General features: G+C 56.6%; 3 protein-coding genes and 1 long non-coding RNA gene across 6 annotated transcripts; 1 reads left to right on the top strand and 3 right to left on the bottom strand.

Annotated features, from left to right (window-relative positions):
• Positions 1–387: 387 nt before the first annotated feature.
• Positions 388–7,103, bottom strand: Icam5 (intercellular adhesion molecule 5). The gene is made up of 11 exons (XM_005336120.5): positions 6,658–7,103; positions 5,502–5,771; positions 5,004–5,324; positions 4,506–4,793; positions 4,008–4,262; positions 3,616–3,864; positions 2,902–3,144; positions 2,527–2,805; positions 2,200–2,439; positions 1,521–1,784; positions 388–817 (listed from the first exon to the last, which is right to left on the bottom strand). Exons 1-11 carry the CDS (start codon positions 6,737–6,739, stop codon positions 549–551), a joined length of 2,760 nt encoding a protein of 919 aa, XP_005336177.1. The 5' UTR covers positions 6,740–7,103; the 3' UTR covers positions 388–548.
• On the top strand, positions 6,919–10,121 carry LOC120891524 (uncharacterized). Its single transcript, XR_005736003.2, has 3 exons — positions 6,919–8,929; positions 9,026–9,117; positions 9,792–10,121. It is a non-coding gene; the product is annotated as an uncharacterized LOC120891524 (long non-coding RNA).
• On the bottom strand, positions 8,279–9,533 carry Icam4 (intercellular adhesion molecule 4 (Landsteiner-Wiener blood group)). Its single transcript, XM_040290484.2, has 2 exons — positions 8,595–9,533; positions 8,279–8,469 (listed from the first exon to the last, which is right to left on the bottom strand). The coding sequence occupies exons 1-2, from the start codon at positions 9,412–9,414 to the stop codon at positions 8,330–8,332; spliced, it is 960 nt and encodes a 319-aa protein (XP_040146418.1). The 5' UTR covers positions 9,415–9,533; the 3' UTR covers positions 8,279–8,329.
• Positions 9,802–20,818, bottom strand: Icam1 (intercellular adhesion molecule 1). Of its 3 annotated transcripts, none has more exons than XM_021733846.3 (7): positions 20,108–20,818; positions 17,624–17,884; positions 12,509–12,814; positions 11,903–12,190; positions 11,571–11,825; positions 11,169–11,417; positions 9,802–11,105 (listed from the first exon to the last, which is right to left on the bottom strand). In XM_021733846.3, exons 1-7 carry the CDS (start codon positions 20,493–20,495, stop codon positions 10,915–10,917), a joined length of 1,938 nt encoding a protein of 645 aa, XP_021589521.2. In that variant the 5' UTR covers positions 20,496–20,818; the 3' UTR covers positions 9,802–10,914. The 3 variants fall into 3 exon arrangements, with proteins under 3 accessions (XP_021589521.2, XP_005336176.2, XP_013218699.2); XM_005336119.5 differs by having other exon boundaries at positions 9,802–11,087; XM_013363245.4 differs by having other exon boundaries at positions 9,802–11,084; positions 20,108–20,817.

Raw genomic sequence — 20,818 nt, 5'->3', positions numbered from 1 at the left:
CCACTTGGGAAGGACTGCTTGGCCTCTCCGGCAAGGCGGCGTGGCTCTGCTGGTAAACAGACCTGGGGAAAGCACCTGATCTCCCACCTTCAGGATCTAGCTGGGTCAGGGGGCAGATCGGAGGTCCACGCTGGGCGGAAGAGATAAGCAACAGGGAGGAGGAGGAAGGAGCTGGTCCCCACCCCTGCCCAAGGGTCCTGTGATGGCAGGAAACAGGGTACAGGGAGGTAAAGCTCCAGATCACACTGCTTACCGGCGGCTTGTCACGTGCCTGACGCCTGACACATAGTAGGCTCTCAAAAAAAAAGTCTTTTGGAGGAATAATCGTCGCAATCGTGATTCGACCACATTGTCTCACTTTGCATCCACAGAAGCCGAGACCGAGAGTCCTTTATAAAAACTTTATTGGGGGAGATGGGTAGAAAATAGGGGTGATGCCCCTGGAGTTGAATAAATAAATAAATGAATAAATAAATAGATAGAACAATAAATAAGCCCCCGTGTGCGCCTGGGGGGCGGCCCCCGGCCCGCGGGGAGAGGGGAGCAGGTCACGCGGAAGTCAGCTGGATGGCGAAGACCTCGCCCCCCGCCGGCGACTCCGCGGAGCCCCCAGTCTCGGGTCCACCTTCCGCGCTCCCGCCGGCGCCCCCGCCCGCGCCGTTGAGGCACACGGCCTCTCCTGAGCTCTCGGCCTCCTGGACGTTGTACTCGCCCTTCTTGCAGGCGGTGGACTGCACGTAGAAGGCCAGGCCCGCCCCAGCCGCCAGCAGCGCCGCGCCCCCGGCCGCTCCGCCCACGGCCACCCACAGCCACGGACCTGCCGCGTGGAAATTTTCACCGAGGGTGGGAAAGCGCCAGGCTCCTCCCACCCCCAGTCACTGTCCCCTGGCATGAACACGAGGTCAGCCTTCATGCATCTGGCATGTGAGCCCCAGGGAAGTGAGCCCGGCCTGTGAGAAGTTGGGGAGCACCTAAGGCCCTCTAGGGGCAGTGGGACCGCAGACCTAGTTGACACCCCATGCGAATACAAGCCCTTGACCCCATAGTGGTAAGTCAATTGTCTCCATTCCCAAAAGGACGAAGACCAGTGAGGCCAGCGCAGTTTCTCCACCCCAGAGAGAACCATCCCCAGGAGCTACATTTAATGGGGGAGGGCACCTCGTTGACCCCCATCAGCTTCCCTGGGTCCCCCTTCCCCACAGCGCCATAGTGGAGGGTGAGTTAGGTCAAGTCGTCCTCACCCTCTACCCCAAAACCCACTCCAAGTTCATCAGAGCCTCCCACAGCTGTCACAGCTATGAAGGGTCCCTCCCCCTGGAGCTGACCTTCCTCCCGACCTCCGCCTCCCACCCCTGATCTTCCATCAAGAGCCCCATTCGTCAGGCGCGTTGACTTCTACTTTGACCCACTTTGGTCTCGTCTTTTAGGATTGAGAGGCAGAGATTGATACTGACCCGAGCCCCAAGGCCGGGGTCACGCCCTCCAGCAGATCCCTTGCTCCACCCCCAGTTGTCACTTACCAGCCACGCGCACCGTGATGCGCCGTGCGTGGCGCCCGTGCGCGTTGGTGGCGGCGCACTCGTACTCCCCGCCGTGACTGCCCATAGCACCCGCCACGCTTAGCGTGCTATTGTTGCTCGACAGGCCGATGTTGAGGGCTCCCGGGGGTGCGCGCCAACTGATCTGGGCCGGAGGCCAGGCCTCTGCGCGGCAGGTCAATGTGAAGTTCCCGCCTGGCCGCACGCTCGAGGGTGAGGCGGCCAGCTCTGCCACTACCGGACGGTCTGCAGGGGTCAAAGGGGTGAAGACCGATTTAGCGGCTGCTCAGCGGTTACCCAGGTGCCCTACTCTGGCCCATCATAATCGGCCTGACGCCTCCTCTTTTCCGGTGAGGGGAGAAAATGCTGCTGGCGTCAGAGCACCTTCCCTCCACAATCAGCATTTTAGGACATACATTTTGCTCCCTTCTTATTGAATGGGAGGAGGTGGAGCTTTGCCACTATCCATCCAGGATTTAAGCGAGCCAGAGCGAGTTCCTGTTCTCTAGAATTTTCATTACCACCCAGGTTTAGGCCAGAACTCCCTGCTCCCAACAATGGGACTGAGAGAGGTGCCGCTGAACTTCCGTGGGCTCTGTCACCCCTGCAAATTACTTTTCCAGGGACAGAGTCCCTTGCATCAGGAAAAGCCTGCACTCACATTCCACGCCCACAGTGATGGTCCGGGAATCTGTGCCATGAGCATTGGTGGCCACACAGAGATAGGTACCCGCGTCCTCTCGGGACACGCGCTGCCTCTCAGGCTGGGGCGCACCCTCTCTGGAGCAGTGCACTTGTGGGAAGGGCTGACCTCGGGCGGTGCAGGCCAGCGCTGCAGGTTTAGCCCCTTCCAGCCATGTCTGATGACTTGGGCAGGTGGACTCATCCATCTGTGGCGACGCTGCAGAGTAGCCAGTAGAGGGCGTCAGGGAGGGGGCCCGGGACCCTGGGGACACCCCTTATTCCCGCCCACCTGGGCCCCGCTCACACTCCGCGCTCACGACAACTGTTTTGACCGTGGAGCCGTGCCGGTTGGTGGCGTTGCAGATGTAGATACCAGGTGTCAGGTCACTAGCAATACTGGGGTCTCTAGGATTAGGGTTTGAGCTTGCCAACGGCAGCACCGTCCCCTCACTGGCACCCTCAGAGCCCACGCACTCCACGCTTGGCTCTGGCTTCCCATCGACATCACAGGAAAACAGTCGTCCAGATCCTTGCACCCAGGTCCAGTTGCTGGGGCAACTCAGCTCGTCAAAACTGGGGCCATCTGGGACACAAGGAAGCAGGGGTTCACATAGGGGACAGGAAGCTGGTCTGGGTGGTGCCGACAAACCCTATCTTGTCCTGAGCCGCCTCTACTCACATTCCACCGTGACAGCCACATTTTTAGCTGCAGAGCCTCGAGCGTTGGTGGCTTCGCATCGGTAAGTGCCTGCATGCTCCCGAGCCACGCGCAGCAGCCCTTCGACAATTTTGGCCTCCCCAGTGCGTACACAGCTCACGTTGGGCGGAGGGACCCCGTGCGCCACACAGCTCAGCGAGGCCTCTGTTCCCTCCAACCAAGTAATCTGTTCTGGGCAGCCCACACTGTCTAGCGCCGGTGCATCTGAAAGGAGGCGTATGTTGTTGGGTTTGAGGTCTGGGGACCGATGTGATGACCTTAGGGACCCTTTTTGGGTCCCAGCGCCAGGCTGGGTTGGGCAGGCTGAGCCCTGCAGGGACTGCTAGCCAAAAGGGGTGTAGCTAATCAAGCCAAGAACTGCTTTGAGGCTCCATGAGCCCTGAGTAGGGACATTTTTCTAATTCCCACAATGAACTCACAGGCCCTCTCCAGACTTCAGCCTAAAATTTTTGGCCACTCAGACCGCCCATTTTTGCCAGAGTACACCCACACACCCACGCCCCCATCCTTTTCCAAGATTGGTCCCTGATGCCGCTTCCTTACCAGCCTCTTCCCTTTTCCCAAATCTTGCTCAGAGACACACTTCAAACCCTATTCTTATACTTCGCTGTAGGTCAGCCCCGCTTAGGCCCTGAGAACCAGAAAGAGATGCGCCCTGGGTACCCCACTACTCACATTCTACTGTTAGTGTCACGTCCTTGACCGCCTCGCCCTGTACATTGACCGCTGTGCAGCGGTAAGTGCCCGCGAGTGCGCGAGTGACCGGACCCAGTAGGCCAAGCGCCAGCACCGCCCCGCCGTCGGGCCTCGCGCAATGCACTGAGGGCGCTGGGTTTCCTCGGGCCTCGCAGCGCAATGTCTGCTCTGGGCCCTCTGGCCACGTCCAGCTTCTGGGACAATCAGAGTCGTCCAGCCGGGGACCATCTGTGGGACAGGGGCGTAGGATACAAGAGGCTAAAAGTGGCTTGCGATTAATGACCCCCGCTTCCACTAGGCGATCGCGATCGGAGAGTGAGCAGGTGATTGGAGGTCACTAGGAGCTGGGCGATGGGTGAACATTAACTCACACAGGACGCGAAGCTCCGCGCTCGCGTTCTTGCTCAAGATCTCCCCATCCACCTCGAGGATGGCTTCGCAGAAGAAGCCGCGCCTGTCATCATTCTCAGTGACGTTTAGCTGGAGTTGGGCGGGCTGCCCCAGAACAGCAGCTGGAATTCCCTCCAGTGTGACCAGGGTCCGAGCCCCGGCTGTGCAGGTTACTGTCACCATCTTCCCCTCAGGGGCGTTGGGTTCGCTCAGGTTCAGGAGGGGCGCGGGGAAGCCTGGGGACCGAGCATTGCCGGGAGTCCGCTGACCACGCCCCTCCTACGGGTCAAAGCCCGCCCCTTATCTCCCGGAGCGTTTCCCGGGTTGCAGCTAACTTCCCAACCTCTATCTGTCGGTCCTTTAAAAATTCTCTGGCCATGCCTGTTCAGGTCCTGAGATCCCGCCCACTCGTCGCCCCGCCTTTGAGTGGTTTTGGCCCCACCCCTAGGTCGCGGAAATCTGGGTGCGCAGCTCCTTACTGTAGATCGTTAGGTTCTCCCGGGTCTCTCGGCTTTCGCCCCCCAAGGTCACGGTGCAGACCAGCTGCCTGGCACCCTCCTGCTCTGCGCTTGCGGTGACTGTAGCAGTGGCCATGAGGGCGTCCCCCTCGAGTGTGACATAAGGATTCAGTCTCTGATCTCCCAATTCGAGGTAAACCCCAGCCTCCGGGGCTGGAAACAGTCCGTCCAAAGAGCAGCTCACCGGCTTTTCTGAGCCCACTTCTAGGAGCCGGGGAGCAATGAGGCGCGGGGAGTCTGGAGACAAGGCTAGGGTCGAAGAATAGGGCTTAAATTTATGTACTGAGCAGTCGATATGTACTAAGCATTTCACATTCACTATCTTATATTATCAGTCTTAAGGCATTGACGAAAATAACTCAGCAGGTGAGCTTTGAAGTAAGGAGTAGCATTCAGATGCATATGTCTCTAAACTTAAAAATCAGCCCGCCCCAACTTGGGGACCCCACACCCACTCACCGAAGGTTCGGAGCTCTCTGGGGGCGGAGCTGTTTTCAAACAGTCCCAGGCCATGCGGCCGAAGGTCCAGCTCCGCGCGGCACGAGAAATTAGCTCCATGGTCCTCTCTCCGCGCCAGTACCGTGGCGGTGAGCACCGCGCCCCGCGCTCGGGGTGGCTCGCCGGCAAAGTTGCGGCGGATTAGCTCCTGAGCCCCGCGCAGCAGGGTCAGTGTGAGGCTCCCGCGGGGACCGGCGCCCGGGACCCTACAGCTCAGGGTGAAGTTCTCGCCCACGGGCTGCCAGGCAGGTAGCGGCACCAGCTCTACGCGATCTGGCCGCTCTGCAAAATGGGAATCGCTGCTATTGGAAACGCTGGGGCTTAGGGAGGCAAGACCCAGAAGGGAGAGCGTGGGAATCTAGAGGGTGGAGCCTAAAGGGGAGGACCCCGGAACCCTGGGGCGGGGCCTTGGAAGGGAAGGAAAGTAGTGGAGTATGAGCTTGGCCACACAGAACTCACGGAAAGTGCGAATGAGCCCACGCGCCTGTAGTGTGCGCCGCGCGCAGCGGAAGAAGCAGACGGGCTGGGTCTCTGGCTCGCGGATGTCCACTAGTTGCCGCGCCAGCCAGCGCAAACCCCTCTGGGTCCCATTTCGACGCAGCGAGGTCTCCAGGCCACCGCGCTCCGGCCGAGGGCAGTTGGTGCTGCAGTTCAGCCACAGCGAGCCCCCGCGCTCCACAAGCGCAACGCGGGGCTGCAGGTCTGCCCAGAAGGGCTCCTGCGCGACCGCTGCCCGGGGAAACGCGGGCTCAGCCTGAGACCTCAGTGCCCCTACACTGAGTCAGGGGTCCCCGAGGGACGAGCAGAGGCCACAGTCAGGAAAGAACCCAGGAGTCCCGCGTCCTGCCCGGGCCTCAGGTTTGGATGTGTGCTCCCAGAGTCCAAACCTTGAGGGTGTCTCTGGGACATGGCAACGGTGAGCCCTGGTCTCCAAGGCTCCAATGAAGTGGTGGGAAAACATGGTGGGAGGGAAGAGAGGGAAAATGGGGTCTTCGATGCACACAGCAACGCTGGGAGGAGGGGACTCCAGGTGGGGGATGGGGGGAAATGAACGAGTTCTCAAGGTCCTGGCAGATCGCCAGGAGACTGAGGTTGGAGTGAGGGCAAAGCTGAGTTGTGCCTGAGTCAAGGATACGGGAGGACCCCAATCCTGGGTAAAGAATATGGAAAGAGGACGCGGGGCTGGACGCTTGGAAGGAACCGTGGGAACGACCCGGTTGCCAGGGCTCCGAGTGGAGCGGGAACAGCGCCTCTGAGTCATGAGTTGAGGAGATAGGGTCTTTGCTGATCGTGAGTGGGAAAGACGCCAGTCCATGGTCCACAGTGCACCACACAGAGCGAGGAGGTACCCGGGGAAGGGACAGGAGAGCCACAGGGTCTCTAGGGCACAGGGTTGGGTGCAAAAGAACACCCTCCATCTCGAAGGGAGTAGGAGGGCCAGGAGTCACGAGGCTGGGTCTCTGTGCGTGGTGGGGGGAGGGAGACAGGGGCTCAAGGTGGGGAGCAGAAGCGTGGGAGCGAGGAGAGGGCGGAGCTGGGAGGGGCGTAAGGCCGCTGCTCAGGTCTGGCAACTCCGCCCCAGCTCTGTCCACCCCGAGCAGCAGCGGGCTCTTACCTGAGAGGCCAAGGATCCCCAGGCCCAGGGCAGCCCAGAGGCCGAGTAGCGCTCGGCTCAGCCCTGGCGAAGGCCCTGGCATCGCCGCCGCGGGGGAAGCGAAGGAAGCGAGGGGAGCGCGAGTGACGAGCCCGGCTAGAGGACGGCGCGGCGCGGCGGGTGGAGTGTGGGGGAGGCAGAGTTGCGCTCGGGGATTGGTTTAAACGTTGGTAACTTGGTTTCCAAGGAGGGGGCGGCGGCAGAGGCGGCGGGGGGCGGGAGGCGAGCGTGCACTGGGCTCCAGGCCTTGGCGAAGGCGAGCCGGCAGGAGTGAGCGACCCCCGGGTTTACATGGAGGTCGGCCCGATCTCCTGGAGCCTTCTGGGGACGACCACGCTCTCCCGCGTCATCCTCGGCCGCGACGCGGAGGTGGGGGGATGCTGGGTTGCCCTGCCCAAACCTCCACCCACCCTGGTTTAGATGCTAGGATAACAAGCTGGGCTCTGAGCTCCGCCCGCAGGTTTAGCTCCTCCTACCAGCGCCCCTTGGGGCGGGGATTGATTTGGAGCTTAAGAGAGGTTTGAGCAACACCGTGTGGGGAAAAGGCGGGTCTAGAGGACGGTGTGGGGATGCCTCCTTCCACTGAACCGTCTTCTGACCCCGCGGAGCTGAGGATGACAACCACACCTCTAGTCCTCCCGCTCGGCTCCGGCACGCGACGAGGGGGCGGGGACGAAAGTGCCAGCGAGTCGGAGACACGTGTGCGTGCGCGCAGCGTTCGCGGGCGTCTAAATTAGAGTCGGCTCGGCTCGGGGTCTGTATTTACCCAGCGTGCAGCGGGCATGTGTCTACCCGCCTGTGCGAGCGCAAGCTTCCCAAGGAGCGCTTCTGAATGCGCCTTCCTCGGGGCGGGCGGGGCCCTGGACAGTGTCGGCTCCGCCAGGTACCCTGAGCGGGCCTAAATTCTGCATCTTCGTGAGACCGAGAAATCAAATGTCACGCTTTTGACCCTGCATCTGGGTCCCAAGCTTTGACACCTCCCATATGCCCACCTGGCCCAGTGACTACCAGGACGTTGCTAGGACACCAGGCTCTGACAACCTACGTGGACCATCTGATGACCTCTCTCTTGCTGTCACTACATAGATAGTTTGGGTATCCCTTTCCCGCAATACGTGACCCTATATGACCCCGCCCACTTATTTTCTGTTCCTCAACGCTCATAGTGGGCTGTGGAGATGAGGACCCCTCCGATGTTGGCCTCCTGGAAAGCCGACTGTGTAAAGTGGAGATGGGGGTGGGAAAGGAAACTTAACATCCAATCAGAGCTGCTGCGTGGTAGCGACGGAGCCAATGAGGAAAAGCTGTACAATGAACCAGCCCTCCCCCAGCCCAAGGCCCCTCCAGGGCCCCATTTAGCCCATCTGCACCTCACTGATAATGCTAGCAGATGTTTTTTTACTACACCGGTTGGGAATGCAGAGGTACTGGGGCCCTGGAACCTCAAGTAGGCCTTCAGGGAGAAACCTCAAGTGCCTAACTAAGCAAGACAAAGAATTTTGAGAAAGCAGGGCCAGTAAAGGAGACACTTTCCTCTAAGGACCCTTAGGCTGTGTGACAGAGACTGGTCAAGGAAGCTTTATTGATCCAAGCTGGGTTTACTAAATTGTTCCAGACTTCTTTTTCCTTTGGCTTAGTTGGCATAGAATAGCTTTCTAAGCCCGGGCTGCCTAGCTGGGCACTTGCACAGGTAGGCAGCCCCCATGGCAAGAAGAATCCCCACAAGGGCTGCGATGGAGGTGGAGGCCAAGGCTTTGGAGGCGGGGTTCCAAGCTGGGAGCAGGAGGTGAGAATTAGGAAAGGAGCACATACAGGTCTGGCGACCACCATGTGGTCATTAGGTCTGCACACCACCCTGAAGTCATAACCTCCCTCCCCCAAGTCCCCAGGTGCCTCACCTAAGGCTGTTAGCATAATAGGTGCTGAGCTGCTGTGTATCACCAGACCGTGGAGACTGAGGCGCGCGTGGCAGGTCAACGGCTGCCATAGGTTGCTGGGCCCAGCGCGCAAAACATGGGTCAGCGTCACATTGGCCACATGCAAATCTTGGAAGTGCTCCAAGGTTTCGAAATAGATGATCTGGCCGCGGCGCCTCAGGATCACCATCAAGGAGCCCACTGGGAAAACGTGCGTCACGTGGCAGCGCAGAAAGTACTCCTGGCCAACCAAGATGGGTGGTTCCAGGATAACGCTGCGAGGCCGCTCTAAAGCAAGAGGGGAGCCCCACCGTAAGGTCCGCGGGCGCCCCCTCTTGCGACTTTCAACTACCCCATCCTTCACCTTCTTCCCCTCACCCCAGCTGGACCTGTACCCCTGTCCCTCACTGTAGGTGGTGATCCTGGCGGTGGCCTCTCGCGTTTTTCCTGCGCAGGTGACGAAGCAGTGTACTTCGGAGCTCCAAGCCCTCACATTCAGCAGCTGGTAAGATACCCAACCTGGCCCACTGAGCGTCTTGCCCAGCAGCAGCTGGGTGCGGACGCTGGAACTTTCCGGCAGGGGGCAGCTATTGCTGCAGTTAAGCCACACTGAGCCCCCCTGCGGTACCACCACCAACTCCGGACTAATGCGTACCCAGAAGGGCGCTGGTGTCCCCGAGGGTGCGGGAGGGCTGCCGCTGGTGCCTTGCACACGCTCAGCCTGGCGCCCCAGCACACCTCCATCTCCTGGATACACGGTCACCAGCAAAAGCAGCAGCGACAGGAGGAGCAGAGACCCCATGGCAGAAAGCCCGCGCTGAAGGGCCTGGCGCCAGAGAGCCACCACTGGCTCTGGAGATAGGAGATTCGTAGTCCCGCCTCCTTAGACCCGCCCAGAGAGGGGCCCGAGATCCCCAGGGGACCCAGGAGCCCTGCATAAGATATCCATCCCTTTTGGCCCAGGAATGAGATTCCAGACCCCATTGACAACCAGTTGTCATTTCAATTTTGTGGACGGGGTCCAGATAATTTTTTTTAAACTCCCAGATTTAGAACAAAGCCTCAGAGTTGAGCCAACAGGCAACCTTCTCTTGGGAGAGGAAGAGGGAGGATAGGAGCTGTGGCTGGGCTACATAGAGTTTCTTCCAGCAGATGTGACAGGGTTTTCTCTACTCACAGAGGCTGACGCTGAGGCTGATGAAAAAACTTTATTGGCATAAAGGAGAGGCTTCCTGAGCTGGGAGGGGGCCCAAAGCCTTGCAGGACTGGACCCCCATCACTGCCCCCAGTGTCCTGAACGCTGAAGGGTTTTCGGAGCTACAATGAAGGGGTTCTATTCCTTCATGGTCCCACTGAGGCAGAGACAGGTGAGATAAGGTGGGGTACACAGTTGGGAAGAATTTCATGGGACTTTATAGTGTCGCTGCACAGGAGGGGCATAGTCACTGAGGATCACTGAGAACATAGGCTGAGAAACATGTGGGCGGAGAGGTGATTAACAGCACCAGTGCCGAGAAGGGGAAATAGTAAGGTCTCAGTGAGTGGTGGCCAAGCATGTCACCATTGCTAGCTCCTACGGTGCCTTAATGCTTGACAGAAAAAGCACCCTTTCTGGGAGAAAGCAGCTTGGCCAATGGAGTATGAAAGTCCAGCCCCACTTGATCTTTTTACCAGGCACTCTTGTGCAGTGCCCAGCCAGGACAACTCTACCTGGCGACTCTGAATGTAATTAGACGGAGAATTCCATGAGAGTGAGAACCTGTGTTCACCTTGTTCACCATTGTAGACTACATAAAAGGTAGGCAATAAATAGCTGGCAAAATACCAAATTAATAAATACATCATCATCAAGAGTTGGGGACAACTGGACAGCAGTGTCAGAGCCTTGGAGGATGTATGGGCCTTTTTGTTTCACTGCTACCTAGGGCTGTGGGTTTATTCTTCCTTCAGGCTGTGGGGCCCCGGCATAGGCAGTAGGGAGCGGACCTCGGTATTTCCAGGCTGGGGATCCACAAGGTCCACGATCACCACTCCCCCACTGTCCTGGTCAGATCCTACATGTGTCCAGGTCTTGGCGTCTCCTTTTGGCTCAGACTGTGACTGCGGGTCAGGTGTGAGGCCTGGAGATCCTATTTTTGCAGATGCCACGACACCAAATGTTGTCTGCATCCTCAGGCCACGGTCCTATCCTGTTACCCTGAGGAGGTGCACGCAGCCAAATGGCTTCTGATCACCATTCTCTTTCATGCAACACCACGCAGATGAGGGGGCGGCCAGAAGGAGGCCCTGTCTTGGGGTGGGCTCAGGGGGGCGTGGCCTGTGTTTTCAGCTTCAGGGCGGCGGCCTCCTGCGCCTTCAGGAGCTTGTAGATCTTGATCTTCCGTTGGCGGTTATAGAGGCAAATGGCCACGACCACAGCGCCCAGGATGGCCCCAGCCGTCAACAGAACGATGATGAGCACATTTTTCCTGGCTGCTGGAAGGACACAAGGGACTGAGGATCAAGCTAGGATCTCTGTTCCTACCTGCGCCCAGCCCCGCACACTGGCACACTCACTGAGCACGGTCAAGAACACCTTCCGGGTGACCGCTCCACGAGGGCTCTCTGCCTTGCAGAGGTAGGTGCCCTCATACTGCTTCTTGACAGGTCTCAGGTCCCCAATGGGCAGTGGAGCCCTATCCGTTTCCCGAAGACAGGTCAGCCGAGGGACGGGGTTACCCCATGCCTGGCACGACAGGTTCTGGTTGGTCTCTTCTGGCCACGTCCAGTTCCCCAGGCAGTCACTCTCGTCCAGTCGGGGCCCGTCTAGGGAAACAGCAGGATGAGCGAAAGGGGGACAAGGACACCCCTCACATCTAGGACTACCAGGGGTGGGGACAGGCCTTGGAGGGCAAGAGTTGATGGGGCCTTTGGGCTGGGCCACAAGGGCAGGGGTCATTGTGCAAGACCTCCACTCACACAGGACCCGAAGCTCCTTGGTCTGGTTCTTGTACAGCACGTGCCCAGCCACCTCCAAGGCAGCAGAGCAAGAGAAGTGGCGACCGTTGTCCTCAGCTGTGGCGTTCAGCAGGAATTGGACGCTCGGGGCCCATGGCTCAGCTGGGGCGACGCTCAGCCTCACCCTGAGGCCAGCGGAGGCTTCACACGCCACTTCCACCTGGGTCCCTTCTGAAACCTCCTGCTCGCTCAGGGTCAGGTTGGGAGCTGGGAAACCTGAGGCGGAACACAGCAGTGAGCCCGGCCCCGCGGCAGGCCACGTCCCCTGAGAGCCTCACCCCTGCCCTGCTTACTGTAGACCGTCAGGTTCCTCCAGGACTCCTGGCTCTGGTTCCCCAGCATGATTGCACACACCAGCAGATGGTCCCCCTTGTTCTCCGCAGTCCCCTCCACCCAAGCTGTGGCTGAGAGGGAGTCCTCGTTGTAGGTGACTGTGGTGTTCAGCCTGTGGTCCCCCAGGGCCAGGTGGACCTGGGCCTCTGAAGCTGGAAACAGCCCACCCATGGAGCAGACCACTTTCTCCGATGTGCCCACCTCCAGGATCCTGGGCGTCTCAAGCTGTGGGGAAGTCATCGGCAGGACTGGGGAGAGAGGGTGAGCGTGAACAGAGAGGCCGAGACATCCCACAGCCGTCTGGGGCATCTTTACTCAGGCCATAGACAGTCCAGGAAGAGAACGTTCCAGGTGTGGGAGTAAAGATGCCCCAGATCCTGCGGCCACAGGCACCCCATCCCCAGGGCATCCCGCTCCTGTAGGTAAGCATCTGTCCTTTCCAAAAGCTTCCACAACCTAGGCCACCACCTTCTCGATACTGGCCCAGCCAGGGGCTCCTTCCCAGGAACCCGGCACCCACGCAGGAACGCTGTTCCCCTCTGAGTCCACCTTCCCCGGGGCCTCACCAAAAGTCCGGAGCTGCCTGGGGGCCGAGGTGTTCTGGAAGAATCCTAGTCCTTGGGGCCGTAGGTCCAGTTCGGCTCGGCATGTGAAATTGGCACCATTGTCACCTCTGCCCGCCAGCACCGTGGCGGTGCCCTCTGCTGGCTCCCCCACGGCAGGTTGCCGGCTCAGTTCCTCCTCCCCACGGAGCAGCACCAGGGTGAGCTGGGCCCGGGGTGCCCCGCCCCACACATGGCATTTCAGGGTGAGGTTCTCACCCACCGGCTGCCAGGGGGGAAGGGGTAACAGCTCCATGTGCTCCGGGAACCCTGTGGGAACAGTGGGGGAGTTTCCCATGAAGCTGGCCAGCGGGCACCTATCCTGGAATCTCGCCACTCCCCTGACTTCCCAAAAGAGGACGCAAGGTAAGCAGACAGGAATGCAAGAGCTTCAGGGAAGGCTGTTGAGAGGCCCAAGTGTTTGTAAAAGGGACCAAAAAATTCTTTATGCAGCGCAGCCGGATCTGAAAAGAACTGCAAACTCTGTGCCCACAGCCTGGTCAAATATAATGCCCAGGAGAAGCCCCTCCACTAGACATACTTTAACCAGGGCTCCTGTGAGCTGAGGGTGCGGCTGGGGCTAGAGCCCTGGTTCCATCCCAGACCACAGAACGAAACCTCCGCTCAGCCTGACTTTTTGCTCCATGGTGCACACCACCTTCTTTTTCTTTCCCATATTGGGGATTGAACTCCTGAGCTACACCCCCAGTCCTTTTTATTATTTATTTTGAGACAGGATCTCACTAAGTTGTTGAGGCTGGCCTTGAACTTCCAATCCTCCTGCCTCAGCCTCCTGAGTTGCAGGGATCACAGGAGTGCACCATCACGCTCAGCAACACATCTCCATCTTCTAAACATATACGACAATCTATTCTATTCAATTAGGTTGTTTCCCTATTTCCTCTTTTTGCCCAAGGAGGGAAGGGATGTGAGTGTGTGAGTGTGTGTGTGTGTGTGTGTGTGTGTGTGTGTGTTGGGGACAGAACTCAGGCTCTGGGGGCATGCCAAGCACCCCTAGCCCAGGGGCAGAGATTTTTGTCTGCTTTGTTCTTTTGTTCTGCCTGGCACACAGTAGTTGCTCAATATTTGTGGAAAGAATGAGGTAGAGCAGGCCAAACTGATGGGGTAGGCTTTTCAGGAGCCCAATTTGTAAAACAGTTGGTTTTTTTCCCCCAGTGCTGGTAAAACCAGGGCCTCACTCAGCTCCATCCCCAGCTCCAAGGGCCAGATTTCAAGGGAAAGAGAAGAAGGAGCTGTGGATCCCATGTTAAAAATGGGCAAATAGAAAAATGAAACCAAGGGCAGGGGCCGGGGCTGGGGCTGAGCGGTAGAGCGCTTGCCTGGCATGAGTGAGGCCCTGGATTCCCTCCTCAGCACCGCATAGGAATAAACCAAGTGAGAGGTCCATTGGCAACTAAAAACTATTTTTAAAAAAAGAGAAAAGCAAAAGGAAACATCCCCCTTGAATATACACACAACACAGAGGCCAGACTCCATTCCATACGGAGGAACAGAATCCCAACCCGATGACCAGGACGTGTACTGCACGATGAGCTGGGGATTAGCACCAAGACCCCTGGCTCCCCAGGGAGGGAACGTGATGACCTTCCCTTCCCTAATCTCTTCTCAAGAGGTCCCCAAATGTCACCTGCAATGCCCCTAAGGTGTGGGGAGCCAGGCTGGCCTGTGTTGGACGCCAGCGTATGTGGCTCCTTGCCGTGGATTGTGGTCAAGTGCCTTTGCCCCTCTGAGCCTCAGTTTCCTGAACTGTAAAATGGGGCCATTAGAAGTGGAATATTATTAATCAATTTAAGAGACTGAGTGACTGAAAATGGGCAGGAAGCTTCTTTTTAGGGTGATGAAAATGTTCTCAAAGTAGATAGCGCCAGTGGTTGTACAATTCTATAAATACACTGAAACATTCATCCAATTGTGCTTTTTTAAAAATTTTGCGGTGCTGGAGACGGAACCCAAAGCCTTCGAATGCTAAGCAAGGTACTACCACTGAGCTACACCCCAGCCCCCAAAGGGGTGAATTTTGTGGTGTGTAAATAATATCTCAGTAAAACTGTTAAAAAAAACCCAAAAGGTCACAAAAACCTCAGAGGTACAGCTCTTAACTCCTTTTTTTTTTTTTTTTTTTTTTTTGAGTGGGGTGGTGCTGGGGATGGAACCCAGGGCCTTTGTGTGTGCAACACAAGCACTCGACCAGCTGAGCTCTATCCCCAGCCCCAGCTCTTAACTACAGAAACTGGAAATGGCAGAATAGGAGGTCCCATCAAACCTCAGCCTCTAAATGGGACTCAGCAGTCCTTAAGCCTCGTTCCCTTCAAGGACAAGAACTCGAGGAAGGGGTGTCTGATTTGTCCTTACCTCTCCTGGACCCTGATCCTCAGTCCCTCACCAAATCCTGGTCACTTCGTCCTTCATCCCTTCTTGGATGCCACCGTTGCCAATAACATGTGCAGCCCCTCAGGCCCAGCCCAGCCACTTTCTGACTCCTGTACGCCCTGCCACCTGGATTCCTGACCTGCCCACAAATCCTCATGGCTCCCAGCACCCCAAGGAAGAGAAGGTCGCACGGCTCCTCCTTTCCACGCCAACAGTGTCCAGCTCTTCCTGACCCGGCCCCAGGATGTCCCCTTGTTGACGGGCTGTTCCCTCTGTGCTGAGGATTGACCTCGGGGGCTTGCCCATCCCAAAGGCACACGCTACCCCAGCCCCAGGGCGCCCGTTTCTACCAACCCTACACATCCACAGCCCTAGTGGTCCCGTTCTCTAGGAACTATACTTCTAGCTTTTTTGACATGGCTTAGCCACCCAGAGGATGCGTCCTCATGTTGGCACCAAGAGTGGGGCAGAGCCCTGCCCGTCTCTCCTAGGCACTGCCCGCCGCATATGCCCTGGAAACAACCTCCGGCCAGCCACCGGCCCATTTCCCAGAGGTGGAAACCAAGGCAAAGGGAGATTCAAGGAGAAATGCGGGGCAGCCAGGACCCAACCTGTAGTGCTGGGTCCCCAACTGCCAGGCGGAGACTCAGAGAAGCCCTTAACGAGATTTCCCAGGGGTTTTCCGAGGCCACCAGGAATGTTTGGGGACTTTCCTCACCTGGCGGCCAGCATCTGCTCAGACACCCTCCAAACCAGAAGTGGAGTCGATGAGCGCCCGAAGGCTTTCTTTGTGAGGGGCCATGAAGCTTCACCCTACTGTCCCCAAGGCAGGAGGTCTCACGTGATGGAAAAGTAAACCTAGAACCCATGTCCCCCACCCTCACCCAGTCCCTGGAGCCACGCTGGGCCTGGGACCCAGGCGGTCTCATTCCAAGTCACTTGGCCAGTTCTCTTTGTTGTTTCTCCTTTTCGTTTCGTTCTGGTTTGAATTGTATTTGTGCTTTTTTCCCCTTTGCCTTGGAAACTCATTCTCACAGATGAATCCTCAAGGCAAAAAGGACATTACAAGAAAATCCTCTGCCTCCCCCTTTCCTGGGGCCTCTCAGCAGTTTTTCTATTCACAGCCAATTAGTATTGTCCTTGTCATTTCTCTATTTTTTTTTTTTTTTGAGATGGGGGTCTCACTAAGTTGCCCGAGCTGGCCTCGAACTTGTGATCCTCCTGCCTCAGACTCCTAAATTGCTGAGATTACTGTGCCCACATTATTATTCCTTGTGTTTCCTTTTAGGGCTCCTTTGTGTGTAAATACCACCTCCCCATCTGCCCCCTTTGGCTCTCTGCCACAGAAGATGGCATGCCACTCATGCCCAGCAGTACTTTCTTTTCAACTTTACAGTACATCTTGGAGCACTTCCCTTCTGGCACAGAGGAGCTTCCTCATTCTTTTACACAGTTACATACTATTCTCTGATACGGCAAACCTACTTTTCTCTCCCTGGCCCTCTAGAATGCAATCATTTGTGAACTTGTGTCCTCAAGCAGCTAAGTGGTAGAGAGCTTATCTAGCATGTGTCATATCCTGGATTTGATCCCCAGCACCACAGGAAGAAAAAAAATAAAAACTTTAAGGCTCCACCAATGCCTTGATGGGAGGGGCCCATGTAGGACCAATGCCCAGGACTGGGATTTGTAAAGTGCAGAACACAAGCATATATCAATTTTTTTGACACTACCAGAGATTGAAGCCAGGGGTGCTCTACCACAGAGCTAATATGCAAATCCTTTTTAAAAAATTATTTATATTTTGAGCTGGGTATGGTGGCACACGCCTGTAATTCCAGTGACTTGGGAGGCTGAGGCAGGAGGATCGTGAGTTCAAAGTCAGCCTCAGCAAAAGCAAGGTGCTAAGCAACTCAGTGAGACCCTTAGTTGAGGGGGCACTCAACCACTGAGCCCCATCCCCAGCCGTATTTTGTATTTTATTTAGAGATAGAGTCTCACTGAGTTGCTTAGCACCTCACCATTGCTGAGGCTGGCTTTGAACTCTCAATCCTCCTGCCTCAGCCTCCTGAGCTACTGGGATGACACCGTGCCCAGCAAGCAAATATCATTTTGAGACTCAGTACCTAATAACTTGCCACAGGGTTGTACTCAGACTCCCTGCAGTCTGGCCAGCACAGCTGTTGTCAATTCTTTTAATCAATGTGTGAACAATGTCATCTGAGGTCTAGTTTTAATTTGCATTTGTTTTTAAGGTTAAGAAAAAATATTATTTTGCAATTCTGGGGATGGAGCCCAGGGCCTCACACATGCTGGGCAAGTGCTCTATGGCTGCTGGGCTGCACCCCCAGCCCATGCATCCTTTTCTAAAGCATCAGATCCAGAGCCTCCTGCTCTGTTTAAAGAGTATAAAACCCCTGGGTGAAGCTCCGTGGTAGAGCATGTGCTCAGCATGCGCCAGGCCCGGGGTCCATCCCTAGCACCACACACAGAGAGATTAAGACATAGAGAGATGGCGTTTTCAAATGGTCCCAATTCCTGTTGATACTCGAAATGTAACCAAAGAAATTCAAAGGGCTTCCAGATGACAGTGGAACTTTCTCCCTGCCCTTCCGTGAGCTGCTCTGAGGTTCCACCCCCACCTCTCCCACCCCATCTCCCTAATCCTGTCCCCTGGCCGCCACTCACTGTACACGGTGATGGAAATGCGAGCTGTTGTCTGCTTTGAGCCACAGATGGAGAAGCACATCGGCTTGCTGTCTTCCTCCACGTCACTCAGTTCGAACACCATCCAGTTGTGTCCTGTGTCCCGCTCCTCCTTGGTCAGCGGAGTCTCCAGGCCCAAGAAGGCCTCCTCTTCACAAGTTGAACTACAGTTCACCAGCACAGAGCCTCCTCGGGGCAGAGTGGCTTCTGTGGGGAAGACCGACGTTTGGGCATCTCCAGGCTCTGGAACACAAGGGTGTGGACAGAGGCGTGACCCATCACATGCGCCAACGTTACTGTGTGCCCAGCTTGGGCGGGGAGCTGGGCACACGGCCCTGAACTAACAAAACCCTCTGCCTTCAGTGTGGGGGACAGGAATATTCGTGAGCAAACAAGATAATTAATAAGGGATGTTAGTAAAGATTTGGCAAAAACAAAACAATGAGCAAACCAATGATGCCTTGGTGACAGAGCTGGGCAAAGACCTGAGTGACGAGAAAGGGCTGGCCATCCAGAGAAAAGGGAAGTGGCTTCCAGGCAAAAGGAACAGCAAGTGCAAAGGCCCTGAGGCAGAGTGGCTGGAGCCCAGGAAGCAGGGGAAGGAGGAGTAGGGGGAAATGAAATCAAGATCACGTGAGCAGGGCAGAGCACACTAAAGAAGAGTTTTTAAGGCTGGGGATGTAGTTCAGCGGTAGAATATGCAAATATATATATATATATATATATGTAATATATACATATACATAATATATATGAATATACATATACACAAAGGCTTATGGTGTTCTTTGAGGACAATGAAGAGTCATGGAAGGAGAGTCAGATTGTAATACCAAGTCAGTCTTCTCCTGCCTTCCAAGAGGTCAGGGGAAGGGAGCTAGGAATCGGGCTAGCTCCTTACTCCTTCAGACACACTGTTTCCCCTCTCCGAGCCTCAATTTTCCCACTTACAAGGCAAGTGGGTGTAGTCACCACACACCCCTGTTAATAGGAGTCACAGCACAGGGCAGGTAGCGAGTGGTTGGCTGTCTTGTAAGGAAGTGCGATTAGAAGGAAGAGGTTATGTTAGACCTCAGACTCTGCCTGCAAAGTTGAAAAAAGAAAAAACTTAAAGTGCTGTGGGGGACAACTGTAACCCCAGTGACTGGGGGGCTGGAGGATCAAATGTTTGAGGCCAGCCTCACAATTTAGCAAGGCCCTAAGCCAACTTAGTGAGACCTTGTCTCAAAATAGAAAATTAAAAGCTGGGGATGTAGCTCAGGTGAAGCACCCTGGGTTCAATCCCCAGTACCAAAAAAAAAAAAAAAATTAATTAAAAAGGAGGGAGCCTGGCTGGACGGCCAGTACCTGTAGTCACAGCTACTTGAGGAGCATGGATTGAGCTTAGGAACTTGAGATCAGCAGGGGCGACATAGCCAGACCCCATCTCAAATGATAATAATCATGATGATATTAATATTAATAATAATAAATCTGAAGGGCTGGGGCTGTGGCTCAAGTGGTAGAGAGTCACCTAGCACATGTGAGGCACTGGATTTGATCCTCAGCACCACAAAAAAATAAAATAAAGATATTGTATCCACCTAAAACTAAAAAATAAATATTAAAAAAAAGAATAATAAATCTGAGCACCCCTGCCTGACCCTTGCAAGATTCCAGGCCTCAGATTAGCTCTAGCTGGGGCGGAGGCAGAACACAACGGAGACTGGAAATTCTCCAAGGGTGATTCTGGAATTACTCCCATTTCACAGGGGGAAAGAGGGAGGGCAGGCATCGGCCTTGCTGGACAGCGTTGGAAAGAAGGCGACAGCAAGGCGACAGCAAGACGACACAGTTCCAGCTCCACCACGGGTTCTAATCTGGACTCATCCTGATTTCTAGTTAAGTCACCTCCCTTCTCTAGGCCCCCATCCGGGCTGGAGCGGGGAGCTGGGGAGTGCTGCTGCGACCTGCTTCAACGACCTGCTGCGACCTGCTTCGCAGTCTGTGGTCCCTGAGAAAGTGACTCTGGAATTCCCCTGAGCAGAAGCAGCCTGGACTTCCCCGGGGGCAGAAGATGAGGAACAGAATGTCTGTGGGAGGAGATGGGTCCCCAAAGCCTACTCGGAGCGGAGGCCAGCCCCCCACACCATCTGACCGTGTCCTGGGGCCAGGGGTAGTGCTGCACCCCCACACAAAGCCTGCGAGGTGGTCCTTATAAATGGTGGCCCCATTTCACAGCCGAGACCCTTAAGTGTAAAAGGGGCCCGAGGCCACCCATCGAGGTCATTCGGAGTCTGGTTTCCACCTGCGGCTGGTGACTTTCAATGGGGGGTCCTAGTTCCATCTCCCATAACCCTAACATGACCCTAAGCAGGCACAGACTGATCCCTTGCCAACCCGAGAGGCGGAGAGGCGTCCTCCCACCGCGCACGTCCAGGGCGCACGTCGTATCCGCGGAGCTGACCACCCGCACCTTCGACTCACCTGGGAGCAGAGCCCCGAGCAGAGCCAGGAGCAGGGGCAGCTCGGACAGGGCGCCGGCGGGGGCCATGGCAGCCTGGGCAGTTCGCAGGGAGCAGCGCGGAGGCGAGAGGCGCTCACTGCGCACTGGAGCCCGGAGAGCGCACGGGTTCTTTATAACAGCTGGCCGCGGGGGGCCGAGGGGCGGTGCTGCTTTCCCGGAAACCTCGAGCCTTCCCCTCCTCAACGAGGGCTCTGGCATTTCCGGACTGAGAGAATGCCCGCCCGAGCGGGTGGTCCTGCCTCGCTGGCCGTGGCAGGGTCGGAATTTCCAAACTGAAGCAAGGAGGGCGGCAGGGCCGGGAGGGGAAAGTAGGGGGCTGCTCCTGGCCACCGGGGGCGGGGGTCTCATCCCCGGGCGGAATAACCTCGATTCACCGTTTACTTAGTGATCGAATACTGCCAACTACCCTGAACAGTCGAGACTGATAACGTGTCCATTTCACAGAGGGGTAAACTGAGGCTGCGAGTTGCGAAGGGATCCGAACTCAAGTCTTGACTCCCCAGCTCGGGCAGGCCTCTCTAATCGAGTGGACAAGCCCCTCGCGGGGGTGGAAGCCCAGGGATCCTTGCCCGGAGTCCTGCTTTCAAAGGTGCCCCTCCCCAAAGGGCATGTTCCAGCCAAGCTGCCACCGAGGTTTCCGGAGAAGCGACTTGAGCAGGCCCAGGCACCTC

Source organism: Ictidomys tridecemlineatus, chromosome 2 (assembly GCF_052094955.1).
Source record: "Ictidomys tridecemlineatus isolate mIctTri1 chromosome 2, mIctTri1.hap1, whole genome shotgun sequence".
Taxonomy (NCBI): domain Eukaryota; kingdom Metazoa; phylum Chordata; class Mammalia; order Rodentia; family Sciuridae; genus Ictidomys; species Ictidomys tridecemlineatus.
The sequence above is the reverse complement of the archived record's forward strand: the minus strand, read 5'-3'. Positions and strand labels throughout refer to the sequence as shown.